Source organism: Eucalyptus grandis, chromosome 9, assembly GCF_016545825.1.
Source record: "Eucalyptus grandis isolate ANBG69807.140 chromosome 9, ASM1654582v1, whole genome shotgun sequence".
Classification (NCBI taxonomy): Eukaryota; Viridiplantae; Streptophyta; class Magnoliopsida; order Myrtales; family Myrtaceae; genus Eucalyptus; species Eucalyptus grandis.
Genome location: NC_052620.1, coordinates 35,384,736 through 35,404,542, shown reverse-complemented (window position 1 = coordinate 35,404,542; position 19,807 = coordinate 35,384,736). Strand labels below are relative to the sequence as shown.

General features: G+C 40.5%; 2 protein-coding genes across 4 annotated transcripts; one reads left to right on the top strand and one right to left on the bottom strand.

Moving 5' to 3' along the window:
• Positions 1-5,739: 5,739 nt before the first annotated feature.
• LOC104419537 (ATPase 10, plasma membrane-type) lies at positions 5,740-14,835 on the top strand. The gene is made up of 22 exons (XM_010031220.3): positions 5,740-6,188; positions 7,342-7,423; positions 7,516-7,635; positions 8,043-8,141; positions 8,233-8,370; positions 8,513-8,647; positions 8,741-8,920; positions 9,279-9,485; positions 9,651-9,770; positions 9,956-10,075; positions 10,197-10,319; positions 10,801-10,905; positions 11,070-11,214; positions 11,352-11,513; positions 11,795-12,033; positions 12,344-12,376; positions 12,469-12,550; positions 12,784-12,944; positions 13,039-13,212; positions 13,768-13,950; positions 14,043-14,212; positions 14,356-14,835. The coding sequence occupies exons 2-22, from the start codon at positions 7,358-7,360 to the stop codon at positions 14,450-14,452; spliced, it is 2,859 nt and encodes a 952-aa protein (XP_010029522.2). The 5' UTR covers positions 5,740-6,188; positions 7,342-7,357; the 3' UTR covers positions 14,453-14,835.
• A 52-nt stretch (positions 14,836-14,887) lies between these two features.
• Positions 14,888-18,824, bottom strand: LOC104419538 (triacylglycerol lipase OBL1). Of its 3 annotated transcripts, none has more exons than XR_720828.3 (6): positions 17,785-18,824; positions 17,004-17,248; positions 16,885-16,918; positions 16,016-16,722; positions 15,319-15,639; positions 14,888-15,167 (listed from the first exon to the last, which is right to left on the bottom strand). XR_720828.3 is itself a non-coding variant. In XM_010031221.3 (5 exons), the coding sequence occupies exons 1-5, from the start codon at positions 18,188-18,190 to the stop codon at positions 15,394-15,396; spliced, it is 1,638 nt and encodes a 545-aa protein (XP_010029523.2). In that variant the 5' UTR covers positions 18,191-18,823; the 3' UTR covers positions 15,126-15,393. The 3 variants fall into 3 exon arrangements, 1 of the variants encoding a protein (XP_010029523.2); XR_720829.3 differs by having other exon boundaries at positions 14,888-15,161; XM_010031221.3 differs by having other exon boundaries at positions 15,126-15,639; positions 17,785-18,823.
• Between the last annotated feature and the right edge of the window lie 983 nt (positions 18,825-19,807).

Below are 19,807 nucleotides of genomic sequence, written 5' to 3'. Positions count from 1 at the left end.
CAATTTCCCAAGTTTAAATCTTAAGATTCTGTTAAACTTACAACTATGATGGCATTTGGGTCATGTCTTCTTGTTGACAGAAGGATTCAATTGGATATAAAATTATAAATTTTTAAGACTTGATTGTATAGAATTCACTCCGTAATTATCTCATGAAAAGTCCATAGTCAATAATGGGATGAATTGGGATCCAAGTTGGAATGCAACGTGTGGGTGACTTTGGCTGCATCCCATTAATCTGCATTCAAGAGGGTTACTCATCGTTGGTGAGAAAGGGCAACAAAAGGGGCTGCAAGTGCTCATCAAAGTCAACTCGAGAATTTTTTGAGTCACGTCTTCTTCAAATGCTTTTCTAAACATTACATGGTCTCTAAATACCCTCTCGTTTTTTTTTTTCTCGAGACACACGAGACACAAACTTACCCATTTTTTGATATTATCCCAATTGAGAAATGACGGACGAGAAGATATTTGATGAGCAGCAGATGTGTTTTGCTGCAATCGACATTTACCGTGGTCATGATGGATGTGTAGATACAATTAGATTCATGTTCAAATTAAATGTTCAATAATGGACGCACAAGACTCTTGTGATAACACCTAGAAGGATAACTGTGCTGGGTCAAACGAGCATCTTTTTTTCCTCCAAGCCAGGTCAAATGTAGATTATCGAGTAAACTAAGGGGCAAAGCAGCTTTTGAGGTTGGGGCATGTAGCTAGGCAGTTGAGAGGAATCACATACCAAAGCTTCAAACTTGCTGCTCCACCTGTCTCATTCTATAGTTGGAACCAACAATGTAGGTAAGAAGACGGCTTACGGTCTAACGTCGTCGGCCTTTTCTTAGTGACTTAGTTTTGAAGAGAGTCTGTCATTCCCTCACGTTTTCAACATCGCATCGGCACAATCCTCTTTTCTTTTTTTGTTAATAATTAATATATTCTCGTCCATCTGTTTCCACACGTTGAGCTCGTCTAGGCGCAAATGTCAGGTCGACCATCCGTCGAACCTCGCAAAGGAAAATGGAGAAAAAGCGAGCAGGAAGGAAACGGTTAGGTAGCTGAAATACGGGCCGGACTTCAGAAAACCACGGTGCGTAGAGATGGAACTTGAATGGCCCAAAAACGTTGTTGTTTTCGAGTCCGACGAGGTCTAGTGATTTACAGAGACGATCGGAAAGGAACATGAATTGTGTTGCGCGTCCTTGCCGTGCAAATGGTAAAAAATCACCTTGCCCGGTCACCCACCTAACCACTTGAATTTATAGGAGAAAAAATTATTTAAAAAAATCTTAAATTTATTGCAATTTTTATCAATTCAATCTCGAACCTTTTAATTTTACTAATTGAATCCTAAATATCATGTTTTGTCAATTAAGTCAATCCAATCAATTTTGGTTGAAAGTAGCTGACGTGAGATTTCGGTTGTCCAACGTGGGATAGCTAGTGTGAAAATGATAATTTTTTAATAGTATTTTAATACTTTTTTGAATTTTTATTTATTCCTTTTCTCTTTCTTTAAAAAAATCTCAAAACCCTGAGCCCAGAGATTAAAATGGGCTACTCTAGGAAAGTGAATTCGACGAGACGAACCTCACTAGTATCGGCGGAGACGGAGGCGCCTGGCTGGAGGTCTCGCTGCGTAGCAGAATCATGGGCTTTAAGGCCGGTGGTGGGTCCCACAGGGGGCGGTTGTTGCTGCCAATGGGGATGGTTGTTGCTGCCAATGGGGATGGTCGTTGCCGCGACATGAGCAAGAACTGCTGGTGCAGGTGGAGGTGCCAACACCAGCTACAGGGGGTTGGTCTTCTTCTTGGGTTGCTCTGTCGCATTGGGCTCGATCACCACCCTTTATGTGTGGCTCGTCTTCAGGCTGCCCTACGCCATTGCCGCCGCAAGCGAGGCTAGCCTCACCTAGATCTACGCACGGTAGCCTTGCTTGCGGCCGGTGAAGGCTTCATTACCTCGCCAAGTGGTCGGCAAGTCCAGAGACCTCGCCGGCCACAGTAGTAAAAAAAAAAAAAAAAAAAAAAAAAAAAAAAATGAAGGAAGAAATAAATAAATATATCAAGAAATATTAAAAAATTTAAAATTATCAAAGTCAAGCAATTTCGAGTCAAAATTAATCGAATGTACTCAACTCGCAAAACAAGAAAAAGTTTAGGGCTCAATTGGTCAAATTAAAATGTTTCAAATTAAGTTGGTAAAAGTGTAATATATTTATGACTTTTTAGACGATGCTATAATATTTAAAAAATAAATAACGCATTCATCTAATATCTTAAACTTTTAGAACAATTGGTTGTTGTCCCACCAAATGTCACATGATATCAAAAATCAATGTCCTAAATTCAAATCTTTACAAGTCCTATTTGCCTTTTCAATTAAATTTCCACGTTTAATATTAGGCAAAACGATTAGAGTAAGCGTGAGAGAAAGTGTTAGAATATTTAAATAATAAATCACGCATTTATTAAACAATTTAAGTTTTTAGAACAATTGGTTATGTTTACCCAAATCTCATAGACTATTTTCCATTCACAAAGACACAATTCTTTTTCACATAGGAGATGACAAAAGAACTTGGTCGGTATCCCACGTTTAATAAGAATTGGCCAAGACCAAGAGCCACCAATTCGTCCCCCGGTTCTAGGCCATGGACTGATCCATTGGGAAACCAATCATCCTCGCTTGCCAGTAGGAGTTATGTTAATCAGCCCATTTGCGAATGTGATCACAATGTTTGGACGTTGGGATGAAGTGCTTGCCTCTATTGCAAGGTACTCCTTGGATCATCCCCTATGGTCGTAATTATGCAGATTCTGTAAGGGGTGTGAAACTTTTATAATTATAATAATGATAGAGATTGTCAAGTTGGTCACCAACTATCCGCTCTTTAATCTAACAAAAAGAGAAGAATGACATAGAAACTACTTTTTACCAGTCTTGTCTTTTGTTGGTGTTTTAATACAAAATTGATGTTAATGCATAACGTTAACACTTCACGAGGTAAAACACCCGAACACATAAGAAGCAAGACGAAAAAACTCAGAATTGTCAGCGAAGAGACTGTTCGTTTGAATTTTCATTTTGATGTTTGTGATAGGTTCTGTAATGTTCGTATCCTCCAGTCACGCCGAAATTGTCAAACACGTTCGCATCAAGAAGTTCTTTCCAATGCCCATTTGCGTAAATTGGGAATTAGACGCAACAATATCATGATCAGCAAATGATTATGTTAAAATCCTTTCAAATTTATATATAAAACAGCAACCATATCAGGAGATGCAAAAGTTCCTGTGAGACATTTTTTGAAAATAAAAACCCTAGTTTTCTATCAATTCCCAGAATACGAATCCAAGAAGGAAAGAAATGCGACCTTAATGTCCATCCATAAGGCAGAAAAGACAAGCACGACTTTTTGCTGATGATAAGGCATGTGACCATATTTATATAAATCAGAGAACCGGAATTAAATTAGCTGTCAATATAAATATCGACGATCCAGTGGAGGAGGATACCGATAGATTAAACAAGTGGGTACTGGAGATATTGACGTGTGTGAGATACTTTCTGCTGCAATTGATAATTATAGGGGAAATTATATAATTGGGCAAAGTGTACCACTCCTGATCTAGTCAAATAAAGAAACTATGACCCGTAACATGGGGACCCATGACCGGACACCTTTCGCATGTATTAACAGCCATGAATATCACAGATGTGATCTTGGTTAGAAAGGTAATCATCATTACGTTATTGGATTGAGTTTGACCTTAACAAAGCAGCCCAAAGTTCATGGAGACCCATCTAACGATTGGCATTTTTTTTTACCAAAAATCCGGCGACGGAATATGCTTCTCTGTCCAACAATTGATGTTAAGATTTCTCATTTAATGATAGGCGATTGCGAAACGTTTGTTTCACCGTAGAAGAATCTAGAGTTATAAAAACAAAATAAGAGGATGTTGTTTCTTTTCCTTTTGACACCATGTTAGAAAGGCTTGTGTAGATGATCCTTTGTGTAGATGATCCTTATTATCCACCTTCAATTTGTTGCTGTGGGAGTAATTTTTTTGGGATTCACCCACATCGATCGGATGTGATCATTGCATAGTGATTTAGAGCAAGGTCACCTCTCTATAGGTGTTTGGTCTAGAGACGGATGAGTCCGTACCAGACTAGATAAATGCAAAATGTAGTTGGTGTGGACCAAGGGTTTGGATTGACTAGAACCATATATCAAATAGACGAGGTATTGCAATGCAACATAAGGGATATCGACGGCCGACGGGTATGTTTATGACGCACTATGGGTTTGCAACACTTGAATGTCATAACCATGAAAGTAGAAAAGTATCAAAAATCATAAACCTATTGTATTTGTATCAATTTTTTTTTTTTTGTAAGGATTGTAATCGTATCAATTCAATTCTCAACTTTTTAATATGGCTAATTTAGTTGTAAACATTTTCATATTAATACCGATTTAATTCATTTGACTAAGTAGATAAAAAATTATTAACGTAGACGTCAATCGTTCGCTGTCTTACGTTGCACGGCTAACATTAATGTAGACATTTTTTTTTTTATAATTTTAATAATTTTTCATTTTCTCCTTTCTTATTTTTCTTTTCCTTTTCTTTTTGTCGATGGCCTATTAGCCAATCGTCGGCCACTAGCCATAGACCATGCCTGGCTAGGGTTGGTCTCTCTTGGTTGAGAGTTGCCTTCACCAATCACTATAAAAAGAATAGGGAAAAAAAAAAAAAAATTCAAAAATATAATAAAAATTATGAAATATGTCCACGTTAGTACTAGCCATACCACATAGGACAATCGGCTTTTACGTCAGCCATTTCTAGTCTAAATTGGCCGGATAAATTGAATTAGTACCAATATGAAAAAGATTCATAATTAAAATGATACCAATACAATAAGTTTATTTATTTGGCATTTTTTCCTATGAAAGAGAGCTTGTGACGTAAATGTTCACCTCTCAAAGCAGTTCTGTTTCACTCAAGTAGATCGGGCCCGACCAGAAAAGAAAAAAAAGAGAGAAAAGGTAGATCGAGGCAAATACCATAGAAATAGTTTTAGAGTAAACTAATGATCAAAACAACACTTTTCCCCATCTATTTCCCCATAGCGGAAAAAATAATACTATCAATGTCAAATCCTCTTTTTCTACTCCTTTTTATTTCCTTTTATCAACCTCTTAGGTTGCATTGCAATTGATCATCATCTGATTTTTGTTTTTGTATGCGGGGGAAAGAGAGAGAGAAAGAGAGAAAGTGGGATTTTCATGTTAAGACAACCCCATTTTGATTTGCATCATATTTTATGTTTCTTTAAGGATGGAAGAGAGAGAGAGAGAGAGAGAGACCCACGACAACGTGGGAAATAATCGCCAGTTAGCTAGAATAAGAAAATGAGACACGGAGTTACTCCAAAAATAAAAATGAATAATAAATAAATATATCATAGTGAGACGCCCCCGACCGGTCACGATCCATCTTTCATCGGGTCGTGCTGGCTACTCAACCGTCCGATGCGATGACCCAGCCTGCTGAGCTGTGCGACAACGGCGCGGGAAAATTAGGTTTGGACGTTGAAGGGCTAGTTTGAAAGGTTGTTGAGCAACGGTCTTTCACTTCATCCCCTTCCTTCCTTCGGCTTCCCTCTCGTTCACAAAGTCCAACCGCAGCCGAAGAAGCAAAATCCAAACTAAAAAATGGGGTTTCAGCTAATTAAGCAGGAGGGGAGTTGAAAAATGGAACGGGAAAGGTGGGGTTGACAGAAGCAGCTGCTCGTCCTGTGAATCCCCTCCCCTCCAACCACCAGTCAGCTGCCACCAGATCTTGAGGAAGATAACGCTGCTACCCATTGGGAACTTATATACAATCTCCCCGCTCATGCGTTCGACCCAAATCTCAGTCTTCCTTACTCACCCTTCTCCTTCCTTCCTCCCACCCTCTCCCTCTTAACTCCTGCTGATACAACTGAGTGAGACTGTACCCACCACCACCCGCACTTCAACCGCGTGTGGAGGTGGTGGAGGAGGAGAAGGAGGGAGATCAACATCTTCGTCATCATCAGACTTATCATTCATAGGCCCGCCACGTCGAAACAGTTCCTCTCGCCGCGACCACGAGCCTGTGGGTGAGATTTGCTTCCCATATCGGATCCAAGTAAGTGCTTGTTTGTAATTCTGAAGTAGTGCTCGCCTTTATCTTTCGTTGGATTGGAGCAGTTGGGGTCGGTTCATGGCGGAAAAAAGATAGTGTCTGTTCGTGTGAATCGCGTTTCTTAGTGCGACTTGACGTTGGCTTCTGCTTCATAGAGTTCGATGTGATGTTGCGACTCTTTATCTAACTAGTGAGAACTCGCATCTGTTCTAGTCATCTTTTGCATTTTCCCGCGGTTCCATACTCTTGCTTTTGTTTTCAAGCACAGATCAGGGGAAAACTTTTTGCGACTCTGTGAAGTTATGGATCAACCGATTTGAGATCAGTACAGTATTGGGTGGATTTTGTTTTAACTTGAAAAGAGAGGTGGATACAAATCATAAGGTGTTTGACTGATCTGCTGCATCATGGTTCCCATAAGAAGTACCCGGTTAGTTTTGTTAGCTCTAAGTGGCTTAGCTCAGTTGGCAACTTGAGATGCGAAATGTATGCGATTCAAATGAAAACATCGGTGTAGCAGTATGTTCTAAAAACTTCCACTAGCAAATGCTGTGAGAATTTTAGTAGCTCTGTATCATGTGGGTGCCAATTCAGAACATCAAGTGGGTGCTTCAACTGCATTGCCTTTTCCATGGGCGAATGATGGATTTCCAGTGGAACATTGTTCAGTCATTACAATGGGAAAGAGACTATGAGTAAAAGATTCACTCCTCGAGACTCAAGGACCATCCCTGGTAGAGTAATGTCGTTGTGCAACATAATGTTGGGTATAGCACAATGAGCGTGGAAACCAATCCTCACGAATGAGTTCCTTGAAGTAATTGACAAGAAGTTTAATGAAAACTCGTAAGATCTTCCAAAGATTCCGCATTTGTCAGGGGATAAAGGGTTCTCCATGAAGCTGCATTATCAGTTTGTTGATTATGATAACTTGCAGAAATTGAAGGATTAGTACTGAGAAACTCGTTGAGCCTAACACTCTGTAATTGGCAAGTTTAATTGTCATGCAAATGTTTTAGGATACTGCTTTCTATTGATCGTTCATTCTCTATGATTATTTGCACCTTCAATCTAATTGTCTTGATGATAGTTGTGCTGGGAATAAGTATTGCTTGCAGAGTAGATACTCAAGACCTTGCTACGCCCTTTCTTGTAGGAACAAAGCTTGAGCCATGGCAGAAGAGTTGGATAAACCGTTGCTTAACCCGGAAAACTTCAACAGAGATAACATCGATTTGGTAAGTAGCAGAAAATTGCTCTATGCTTTAACACCCTGAAATGTACATGTTACAATAGAAACAAATTTGCTGAGCGTGCATTGTTAAAACAGGAACACCTGCCCCTAGGAGAAGTCTTTGAGCAACTGAGGACATCACACCAAGGACTTTCTTCTGAGGATGCTGAAGCTCGGGTGCAGATTTTTGGTCTGAACAAACTCGAAGAGAAGACAGTAAGACATCTCAGTCTCCTAATAACAGGGACTTGACTGGATTTTGCCAATCATATTTAAAGTTGGAGGAGCCAGTTACTGATTTAATCACAATTTTCTCACTGAGAAGATTTTCAACAAGGTCAACTTGGAAATGAAAGTTCATATAAAATATAGACCCCGTGCCATTGACTGCTGTGATATTAGAGCCTGACAATGATTGAAGGGGTCGAAGTCGTGATTTTTTTTTTTTTTTTTTTTTTTATCAATTTTACTGCTTTTAGTTGTAAACAGAATTTTTGGCTGTTTGTAGCATCAATCTCAGCTGTTGATTTACTAAAAAGACAAAAATCAATTGTCTACGAAGTTCTGATATAAGAAAATGCATACTACACTTCATTGACAAATTCACCCCGAATTTTCTGCAGGAGAACAAGTTCTTAAAATTTCTTAGTTTTATGTGGAATCCACTGTCTTGGGTTATGGAAGCTGCAGCGATCATGGCCATTGTCCTGGCTAATGGTGGAGTAAGTTGACAAGAATTAAAGCCTCTTTCCTGCTCTTGTTGGCAAATAGATTACTTACGTTGGCTCTGGCTCCATTTGTTTCTGGTTTCAGGGCGAGGGTCCCGACTGGCAAGATTTTGTTGGTATTGTTTGCCTCTTGCTGATCAACTCAACTATCAGCTTTATAGAGGAAAACAATGCTGGTAACGCAGCATCAGCACTCATGGCCCGTTTGGCTCCAAAAACTAAGGTATGTGTAGAGCCAACTGCATGAGCAATAGCATGGTCATCTCCGTAATCAGAAGAGCGCCGAGATCTTATTCATTGGTGATAATGCACGTTTTCACCCCTCAGAATGCAATTTTTACTAGCTCTGAATTCTCTTCATGCAGGTTCTCAGAGATGGGCAATGGCAAGAGATGGATGCTTCTTACCTAGTACCTGGAGACATAATTAGTATAAAACTCGGAGACATTGTCCCTGCGGATGCACGGCTTCTTGAAGGAGACCCATTAAAGATCGACCAGGCAACCGCTACTTAAACTTATAATGATTATATAGTTTAAATTCTCTTAATCGATGTCAGTCATTTTACTCCTAAGGCCCGTTCGTGCATGCAGTCTGCTCTCACAGGAGAATCTCTGCCGGTGACAAAAAGGACTGGAGATGAAGTTTACTCAGGATCAACATGCAAGCAGGGAGAAATTGAAGCTGTAGTCATTGCAACTGGGGTTCACTCATTTTTTGGAAAAGCTGCACATTTAGTTGACTCCACTGAAGTTGTTGGACATTTCCAGCAGGTAACATTGAACCCCGGATTGTGCATATTGAATTTCTTAGTCCTGAAACTTCCCTAGAAGGCCATGACTAGTCCACAAAGAGTTGCATGTGAGTCCTCCAATCATAGCTGAAAAAAAGTTCTGCAAAAGTTCCAACGGATGCTTTAGCACTCATGCAATTTTATTCACGTTCGTTTTCCAAGGAAGATCTTATTAGCTTTTTATTCGGTCAAAAGGCCTACTGTTATCTCGTGGCTCAACTCTGTCTTCATATGCTCGTCATATCATGCTGCACCGCCTTTAATGAGGTCACTAGGGAGAAGAAAGAGCAACTTAAGTCTACAAGCTTAACGAGACAAGTCAATCATGATATTTTCAGGTGCTTACTGCCATCGGGAACTTCTGCATTTGCTCCATTGCTGTGGGCATGGTTCTTGAAATCATAGTCATGTTCCCCATACAACACCGATCATACAGAGACGGAATCAACAATCTTCTCGTTCTATTGATCGGAGGTATTCCTATTGCCATGCCGACGGTGTTGTCTGTCACCTTGGCAATTGGTTCTCACCGGCTCTCTCAACAGGTAAGACTTCCAAATCTAGCTTCCAGCATCCTACTGCATAACAAAGCTAGCTAGAGAGTTGGAATTTTGTGTCTGCATATCTAATGTTGTCGCCAAGCTAATTTGCTACCTTTCATCTCAACATGGATTGTTGACTCTCTCTTCTCGTGTTCCTGTCTCCCAAAGGGTGCCATTACGAAAAGGATGACAGCAATTGAGGAGATGGCGGGAATGGATGTCCTCTGCAGTGATAAGACTGGGACTCTTACTTTGAATCGCCTCACGGTTGATCGCAACCTCATTGAGGTACAAAAGTTTTGTGAGAATCTTCATTTACATGGATGACAGCAAGTAATCAAAGTCAAACAGATGTAGCTGTTTAATGCACACTTCCTTGTTTGTACATATGTTTTTTTTTTTTTTTCCCTCTGTGAAATGCTAGTCTTATTTGTTGGAATAAGTTTGACACCGCATTCAACCACTTCTTACAGGTTTTTAACCCTGATATGGACAAAGACTTCATTGTCTTGCTAGCTGCCAGAGCATCCCGAATGGAAAATCAGGACGCCATCGATGCAGCCATTGTTAACATGCTCGCAGATCCAAAGGAGGTACAGATGCACACAGAAAAAGCTGCATATTCCAAGTTTTCCTCTTTTTTGGGTGAAGAGTTTGTTACTTTCTTCTGCTTGTCTATGTGCTTCTGTATAAATGACAGTTTCCCATGTTTAGGCTCGTGCAAACATCAAAGAAGTCCATTTTCTACCTTTCAATCCAGTGGACAAGCGCACTGCAATCACTTACATTGATTCTGATGGCAAATGGTATCGTGCAAGCAAGGGTGCTCCTGAACAGGTACTGCTGAGGTTAAAAGGCCGCTATAGTAAATTATTGAGTACCAAAGCCAACTCGTGTCAAATCTTTAAGGGAATTAGTTCAATTCAAGCTGGTTCGGAACATCTTAACTATGTATATGAAGTCGTGCTCTTTCAATTGTTGGCCTCCCAGAAGCATCCCATCCCTTACGTCTATATCCTTTAGCATGCAGCCTCACCCAGTACCTGTGGTAATCCTTTAATTTCCCCATGTGCATTATTCAGAACATTCTTCATTCCTCAAAAGCCATAGCTTTTGTATTCAGGACTACTATCTCCATCACTCACATGTCCAAACAGTGTAAAATCTGACAATAATCCTCTGGGAATCAGGCCATGGAGGGGAACAAGCAATAGAAGCATCCAATTTCTTCTTTCCAAATAAATCAGATGTCTCATCATTCTAATTTGGCTTTATAATATGACACTGAGCTTCTACACCAACTGTTTTCCTGGATCAGATCCTCGACTTGTGCCAAGAGAGAAATGAGATTGCGGGAAAAGTACATACCATAATTGACAAGTTTGCTGAAAGGGGTTTGCGGTCTCTTGGAGTGGCTCTTCAGGTAATCAAGGAGCAAGAAATCCTCACTCTATTCTTAAATGCAGCTTACAACGAGATGCATTAGAGCAGCAGTCAGCTCAAAATTCTCTCGCTCAAATGATAAGATCCCCCGATTTGTACTAGTCCAAAGTGGTTTGCAGGAATTAAATTTCTTCATCCTTGCAGGAAGTTCCAGAGGAAACCAAGGAAAGTCCTGGAGGCCCGTGGACATTTTGCGGGTTGTTGCCCTTGTTTGATCCTCCAAGACATGACAGTGCCGAGACAATTCGAAGAGCTCTTAACCTTGGAGTTTGTGTGAAGATGATTACAGGTATGAACTCTACGAGTACCAAGAGCGCCTCCCAGATCTTATTTATGATGACGGTTTGGTTCTATAGTACTACCTGAATCATCTTTGTCCATAGCGCTAAAGCTACCAACAATGAGTTAATCATTCTGAAACTGCAGGTGACCAGTTAGCTATTGCAAAGGAGACGGGGAGGAGACTTGGCATGGGAACAAACATGTATCCTTCTTCAGCATTGTTGGGCCGCGAAAAAGATGAAAATGAAGCTCTTCCAGTGGATGAGCTCATAGAGAAGGCCGATGGTTTTGCCGGTGTATTCCCTGGTATGTGGAAGGATTTTCCTCTCGTCAAATTAGAGTACTAATTCAAAACCTAATAGCTTATGGAAAACAGAAAGAAGTCAACTTTCCTAACCAAATTTTGTCATTGCATGTCTATATATTGTCGCCAGATCATTTGAACCAGTAGAAAAGTCGAGTTGTGTGAAAAGATGTATGGACGTGATCTCATGTATGCTTGCAGACAACGGCATAGATGAAATGCATCTACCTATCTTTTTCTACTGACCTCGTGGTTACTTTTGTGACCTGAATGTTACGTACAGAGCACAAGTACGAGATCGTGAAAATCTTACAAGAAAAGAAGCACGTGGTTGGAATGACTGGAGATGGTGTGAATGATGCGCCAGCTCTTAAGAAAGCAGATATCGGAATTGCTGTGGCTGATGCTACAGATGCCGCTAGGAGTGCCTCTGACATAGTGTTAACGGAGCCTGGTTTAAGTGTGATCGTTAGTGCAGTCTTAACTAGCCGAGCTATCTTCCAGAGGATGAAGAATTACACCGTAAGTATACCTCTCACTGAACAGTGAGTTTCATATTAGGGGAGTGCTTCATTCTGATGAAACACACATTCCACAAGCAAAATTCTGGTCTGATGTTTGTAGACACCAAAGATTGACTTTTCTCTTGATAACAAAGTGCTCCCAGTTGAACAAATTCTATAGATTAGACAATCTAATTCTTCAAGTGCTTATTAGGGGACTGATCAATAAGAGTAAGTGTACATGGGGAATCTTCTGTAGTTACTTTTGTCACAGTTTTCTTCCTTGTAATAATTGGGAGATGATACTGATCCGTTTTATTGATGTGCAGATATATGCAGTCTCCATAACGATAAGGATAGTGGTAAGATGAGCTATTTTCTGATTTCAAAATTCTATCTTTACACTTGATGAATGTGCAACACCTCATACTTGTTCTTGCAAACTATATTGCAGCTTGGTTTTGTGCTCCTAGCATTGATATGGGAATATGACTTCCCCCCTTTCATGGTTCTTATAATTGCGATCCTGAATGACGGTAAGTTTCCTGACTCCGTTAACTTCTGTTGTGTCAAGTAAAATATAAAGGATTTCACACTTCCGTATTTTGTCTTCCTAAATTTAAAAGTTCGGTGTGACTAGCACATCCAATGTTAAATGAAACGGCAATATTGTCAATGTTGTCATTAACTTTTTAAAAAAATAATCTCTCTCCCCAGTAGAAGAAAACCACTTTGAATAGCCGCTCATGAGTATGCTATTGATGTCCAGGTACAATCATGACAATCTCCAAAGATCGTGTAAAGCCATCTCCAAGGCCTGATAGTTGGAAGCTCAATGAAATATTTGCAACTGGAGTTGTGATTGGAACATATCTTGCCTTAGTCACTGTCCTCTTCTACTGGATAGTGATTGACACTACGTTCTTTGAGGTGAAGAATCTAAAGTCCTTTCCTTCTTCAAAGTTGACTAAGAGAAATTAGTGAAAAATTGAACACAAGGCTAACCTGAGAACTTCTCCAACAGGATCACTTTGGTGTGAGTTCACTATCTGACAACAGCGAGGAAGTCTCTTCTGCTGTATATCTCCAAGTCAGTATCATCAGCCAGGCCCTTATTTTTGTTACCCGCAGTCAGAGTTGGTCATTTGTTGAGAGACCTGGAGCCCTCTTGATGTGCGCATTCGTGGTGGCTCAGCTGGTAAGCCTCTCGTCTTTGAAAGAGCTTTCACAGAAAGCTGTCGCTCGTGCTTATAAATGCATTTACCAATGTGTGCTGATTCCAAAACTCTCATGATAAATGACCACGATCTCCTTCCCTCTGGAATTTGATGGATGAACATCAAGCTATCATAGATAGATGACCTTCCAGTGAATATATGTCTTGAGAATGGGAAGAAAAATACAACAGACTAAGAAAGCATGTTTTCTGGCAAGAAACACGTACGATTTAGTTGAAACTTTTCTATTGAAAATAAGACAATGGATACCCACATAAACTTTGGTTAAGCCATTGGACATCATTTTGATGTATATCTGCGAAATTTTTGGGGGAACCTCATACAAAGACATTTTACCTAACAACCTCAGCCACAAGTGCTTCTTGTACAGCCCCAACAGAAAAGCATCAGCAAGTTCCGAAGTGGTACTATGAAAGCAATCTAGTGTCCTAGATTGACTTGTTATACCCATCTATTAACAAAGCCTAAAAATCTGAGTTGACAACCTGACCTCAATCCAATATGTTGGTGTTTAGGTGGCAACCTTGATCGCTGTCTATGCAAACATAAGCTTTGCCTACATCAGTGGCATCGGATGGGGATGGGCTGGAGTTATCTGGTTATACAGCTTGATCTTCTACGTACCACTGGACATAATCAAATTCACAGTTCGTTATGCACTGAGCGGCGAAGCATGGAATCTTGTGTTCGATAGAAAGGTCAGTCCCGAACTACTGTTAACACTATTTCTTGGAAAGTTATTCAAGAGGATCATGCCACTAAATCCTTGACTTTCTTTTTGGAACAACAGACAGCTTTTACTTCCAGGAAAGACTACGGGAAGGATGAAAGGGCTGCTCAGTGGGTACTTTCTCAAAGAAGTCTTCAGGGGTTGTCTGCTTCAGACTTGGAGTTTAATGGGCGGCGGTCTCGATCTTCTCTGATCGCTGAACAGGCCAGGCGGCGGGCAGAGATAGCAAGGTACTTGAACTCTCCCAACTCTTTTCACGAGGGAAGTTTCTCATAGACTTCCAAATGATTTAGTTGTATACATGTTTCATACATGAATAGCTTAGAGAACATGTGTCATGGATAGTAATATGATATTTGACAAAAAATTGCAGGCTCGGTGAAATTCACACACTGAAGGGTCATGTGGAATCTGTTGTAAGACTTAAGAGTCTGGATTTGAACATGATCCAGTCGGCTCATACAGTTTGAGGCATCAATGTGCAGCGTTGTGACAACGTTGTGACGTTCATTTTTCTGCTGAAGGCAAAACAGGAAGCAGTCACCCCTTGGAACCAATGGCCAGTAAAATTCTGCAAGAATTTTCACCTACTCTTGCTCAGTGATTGTGTGGCTCTACATATGATATTCCAAATTCCTGGGCTCCAAGATGAGGCATGTATCTCTAAGGGGTCTCTGCTAATAACCTGTGCCACTTTCCTCTTGCTGCAATTTCCCATTTCTTAGTATGTATTTGCAATTTTTTGGGAGAGGAAGACTTCAGTTTTGAGCTTGAGATATTCTTCTTTCGGTTGGAGAGATTTATGTAATTTAGGTAATTCCAAAGGTAATAAAAGTGCTTGGCACAGCATAAAGTTACTCTTCATCAATTGGTGATTAGGTTATTTAATAGCAAATTGGCAAAATATTCAAATGAATGAACTGTAAACTAGGTACCTCAAGTATGACACAAGTCTGACACAAACCTCACATTGACAAGGAGATACGAAGTAACAAAAAATATATTAACTAGGTGACCTCTCTGTGCAGAGTCCGCAACTTTTTAGTATCCCACTGCAGGAATTGAGCCGACGGTCTAGATAATAGGGGATATTCTGCCTAAAGTAATTATTCATAGACACCTCATCGTGGTTCAACATAGACATTGAACTGGGAGCACCGTGAAGAGTTTCTTTTTATTCTGAAACTGAAACAAGTTGCAGTTACACTCCAAATAGGAACTTGTACGAAAGCACATTGACAAAAAGATAGAGATCGACTCCAAGGAGCTCAGTACAGCATAACTCTGCTCTCGCTACTTTATTTTATTGGTGAACGTGCCAAAATGATGAACTAACCTCATAACTTGATAGCTGCAACTACTGATGCCACCACAAACTCAGGACTGGTATGAGAAGCTTCGTCCTGATGGTTTACTTGAACATTGGCTCCTTCCCAAGCCTCACAGAGTTAATATAATCTGTTGGGGAATGAGCGGACAACCCCGGAAGCACCAATCCTACTACCCTAAGCAATATGGAGAACCATCCTTCCTTGTACTCCGGTCCATGTGTGTAGCCCATTGTTAGACCTCTGAACAACTCCCAGATGGCATTCAAATGTTCAGGAATTAGGTATCTAGGACCAAAGTAGTTTCTATTCGGTTCCTCCTCCATTTTCTTGAAACATAAATATCAATTGAGAAATTAGTACCGTGAACAAAGAATGAAAAACTAAAGGGAAATTGCAATGAATGAAAATATGCATATGTACATGCATAACTCTTTTTTAACAAATATTGTGAATTCTGTTAATTAATTAAGTCAACAATACGATTATTACGGGCAAGGTGGACTTTCATTGCTAGACCCTAAATCTTCAGGCTATGTACAGATTCATGGAAAGAAGATTACGACCAAGGTAACAAATTAAAATTCTTTGACAACTGAAGGATGCATGGCACCTATTTCCTCCCAAAACTTAACTATTAAGAAAGTAGTGGGCTTGGTATGATACTGGTAGAGAACAAAGCCATTAAAATGCACGAGTTCATACCTGCTCAGTGTACCAGCTATCATAGTATAGACATATTCCAAAATGTTTATACCAGAAAGTTCGATCATCATAAGGCAACCTTGGAACAACATCATTACAGTACACAACCCTGAAGTATTTCGGGTAGGGATAGTCCAAATGCTCTTCCATGAACCTCTGGAGCTGCCTGTCCCCAACTCTTGGTTGCCCAAATGTGTACACGCCCAACAATCTTTGCATTACCTCGATCTCCTCATGCAGCACCAACACTGTTGGGAACAAAATGGCAAGGGCGCCACCTAAACTATGTCCTGTGACTACAAATTTCGCATTCTTGTGCTCCTCAAGTAGGCTCTTGAGCTTACTTCTCACGGCATAATATGCAGTCACATCTGCCATCTCTGACCCAAACCCCTCGTTGCTGGTGCTTGCTGATGCTTCTGAGTCAGAAGCATCAGCACCACTGGCAAGAGCATATTTCTTCTTGTCCAAATCGAGGTTCTCTTGGAAGGTGACCGTATTAGTTCTGTTGCCCAAACCCAAGGCTTCCAAGAATCCCATGTGAACTTTACCCAATTTCGGGATCTCATACCAGGAATAATCGAAATCGGTACACCAATCGTCAGCATCAAAAGGTTCAGTACCCCTGAAGCTGATTAGTATGAGATTTGCATCTACAGGCTTGTCGCATAGCATGAACACTTGAGTTGACCTTTCCTGTTGGTAATCTAAAAGAAAATCACGCAGACAAATCAGCAATGAATGCATTAATCAATGGTAGTAGAAGATCAACATAGTTGTGGAAATTGTGATTTCTCGGTCAACTAATAAGTCAAAGCTAATGAAGGGCATGCATGCCAGTTTCGAAATATCCACTGGATCTGTCTTACCATTCCAGCAATTGTAGAAATCCACAAAATGCATCTGCATTTGCAAGAAGCGAATGTCATCACAAACAACAATAAAGTTAGATGCCAAGGGAAGTGAGTAAAGAGAGCGATCAGCTTGCCTTCCAGTGCTGAACTACCACATTTCTAACGACTTTTTTGTTCTCGTATGCTAGCTTCGATGCCATGATGCAGAGGTCCATCAAAGCGCGATTTCCCAATTCTACTCTCACAATGCTTTGTTCAAATGCAGAGTCATCATGTTGGTCTGGCACATTCATGCCTTTGTAAAGGTCGATTCGCCCATCTAAATGCCCAACAGTGCTGATGAATGTATCCGAATCTCTATGCGGGACTATAACATTTCCTGCTCACATCAGAGCACATCGTAAACTACCAGCCCAAAGCACAAGAAAGTTCACAATAAGAATGCAAATTGTTTCCTTACGCTACTACAAAGTTACAGTTTCCATATAACTCAAGGGAATTGAGGAAGATCAGACTTCATGGAATAGGCAATGACTGGGGGAGGGAATCGTCTGAGAGAAGCTGAGAAAACTGGAATAGAATCATTGCCTAAAACTCATGCTATTAGAAAAAATCCAGCAGTAACTTCTACATTAGCTCCACCAAAAAAAATATAAGTTATCATCCGTTAATAAGCAAGCACACACAATAAATTTTTCTTCCTGACAAAGCGTTTTAACAATTTAAGTCGAGAATTTTATGCCCTTTCATCAAACTAAACGCGTATCCAACTGATTCTGGGGAAGCAGAAACAAACGCATGCTTTACAACACCACCCAACCCTGAGGAACTTTCTCCATTCTTTACTCAAGTATCACTACCGTTTCATTCTCAAAGGATGATACAAGAATTCACAAGAAACAGAAAACGGAGTACCGCGAATAAAATTGTAGAGCAACCCAAGGAAGTTGCCATTTTCGGACAGGAGATTGAGGACGAAGTCCACCAAGAAACCAGTCCACTCCATGGGCTTCCTGAAGAAAGCGATGACCCTGCGCACGATGATCGAAATCACGATGACCCATCTGCGATCACTCGCGACCGCCGCCGCGAAGTCGACCCCTCTCGAGCTCTCCAAGAACTTCACCCCACTCCTCGCGTCGCCCCACGCGCCGTAATTCAGCAAGTCGCGGACCCCTCCGCCGCGCGGGTTCACATTGAGGTACTGAAACACGTCGCCGTCCACGAAACCGCAGTGCCCACCAGCGCAAGAATCGCCAAGGTCTCGACTTTCGCCGTCGCCGTCGGTCCCGCGTCGGTTTCTTGCAGATTCAGCAGTCATGGCGACGTTTTTCTTCTCCTTTCGAGTTCAACGGTGATTATGAGTGATTCTTGGTGGGGATGTGGACAACCTTATACTGCTGCTTCCGACACGGCCAAACTGAGAACGTCTCGTCTTCTGGGAATTCAGATGATGGAAAGTCCGTGCGTTTGCTGCTGAAAATGACGTCAGTTTCCTGTGCGGATTGAGGAAGGAGAAGTACATGTCGGTTTGCCATTTAATGACATGGCTTAGATAAAAGTCGTGCAAAGTTCTACGACAAGTAAAGGATTGATGTTCATTCATTTAACGGCATGTCTCTAGTGGTCCTGTCTTTTTGCTCGAACATTCATAACAGCTGCAGTAACTCTCTTTTCTTTTTGTCGATGCCTTCCCTCCATTTTCCAAAAAGTGCCACCAGTCGTCCTTCAATCGTTCTGATGACGAGTTTTGCTAACGTGGCTTGATGCTGCTGTAAATAAAATTACTCATCTGGACATGGATCTCTTTCTCTCGGCTGCTCGAGCTCGGGGCTACGAGGTTAGGTCCAAGAGAGACGGTAACGGGCGGCATGGTTGACGTCCGCGGGGTAGTTCGAGGTAGCAGCATTGGTGGCCGGCGGCGAGAGGTTCGAGATGCAAGTGGTTTGAGGTCATAGTTTTGTTTGATTATTTTGTTTGTTGATATTGCTAATTTGGCACTTACCTGGCGTCGCATGATAATATTGAGCGAATAAAAATACACGTGTTATGAATTCTACATGAGTAATTTGACGTTCCTTTTCATAACAAATCGATTGTACAGAAAAATTAAGAATATAGAGGAAGAATTACCATGGAACATTTTAAAAGTGAAGATAGACTTTGGAAATAAATAAAAATAAAAGTTAGAGAGATGGCTATAATTTTCATATAAAAGAATATAGATTACTGATGACATTTACTTTTCAATAAATTACTAAATTTACATGAAATTACTAACCATTTACGTTTGATTTATCAACTTTTCGCCAATTAAAGCACTAACTAGTTTGGATTTCCAAACTTCCATATGAGTTGCTTAATATGCCAGTGTGACAAATATATTTAACTAGGATATCTAAGGCATCTCACCACAGTATCAAAAACTTCTTATGAGCCTTTACTAACATAATAGTTACAAGAACTTGACGGCAATGCTGGATGCACAGAAGATTAGATTGATTGGACATTGAATATTGGAAAATCAAAGCTTAGGATAATCGTGAGGAAGAAAAACGTTGGTAAAAACCAAGAAAATCACAAGATATTTCGTGCAACTTTAATTAAAGATTGAAGGTGACAAATTTACAGTCAAAGGACCTGCTCTGGTCCTGAAAGCTAACCCGACCCCCCACTCCACTTGACTAGACAGATTCACACTTAAACTACCCGGTCAGCTCTCAAAAATCAACCCAACCATTCACACTTAAAGGACCTACTCTGTTCCTAGGAATCAACCTGCCCCACTTATCACACATATATAAGTTTGAGGTTTTTCATATCACAAAAAAAAAAAAGTTAGGGTATTTATGTCATTGTAAGTAAGTTAAGGGTTTTTTATGGCACAAAAAGAATTTGAAATATTTATGTCACAGTTGACGAAGTTATGAGATTTTTG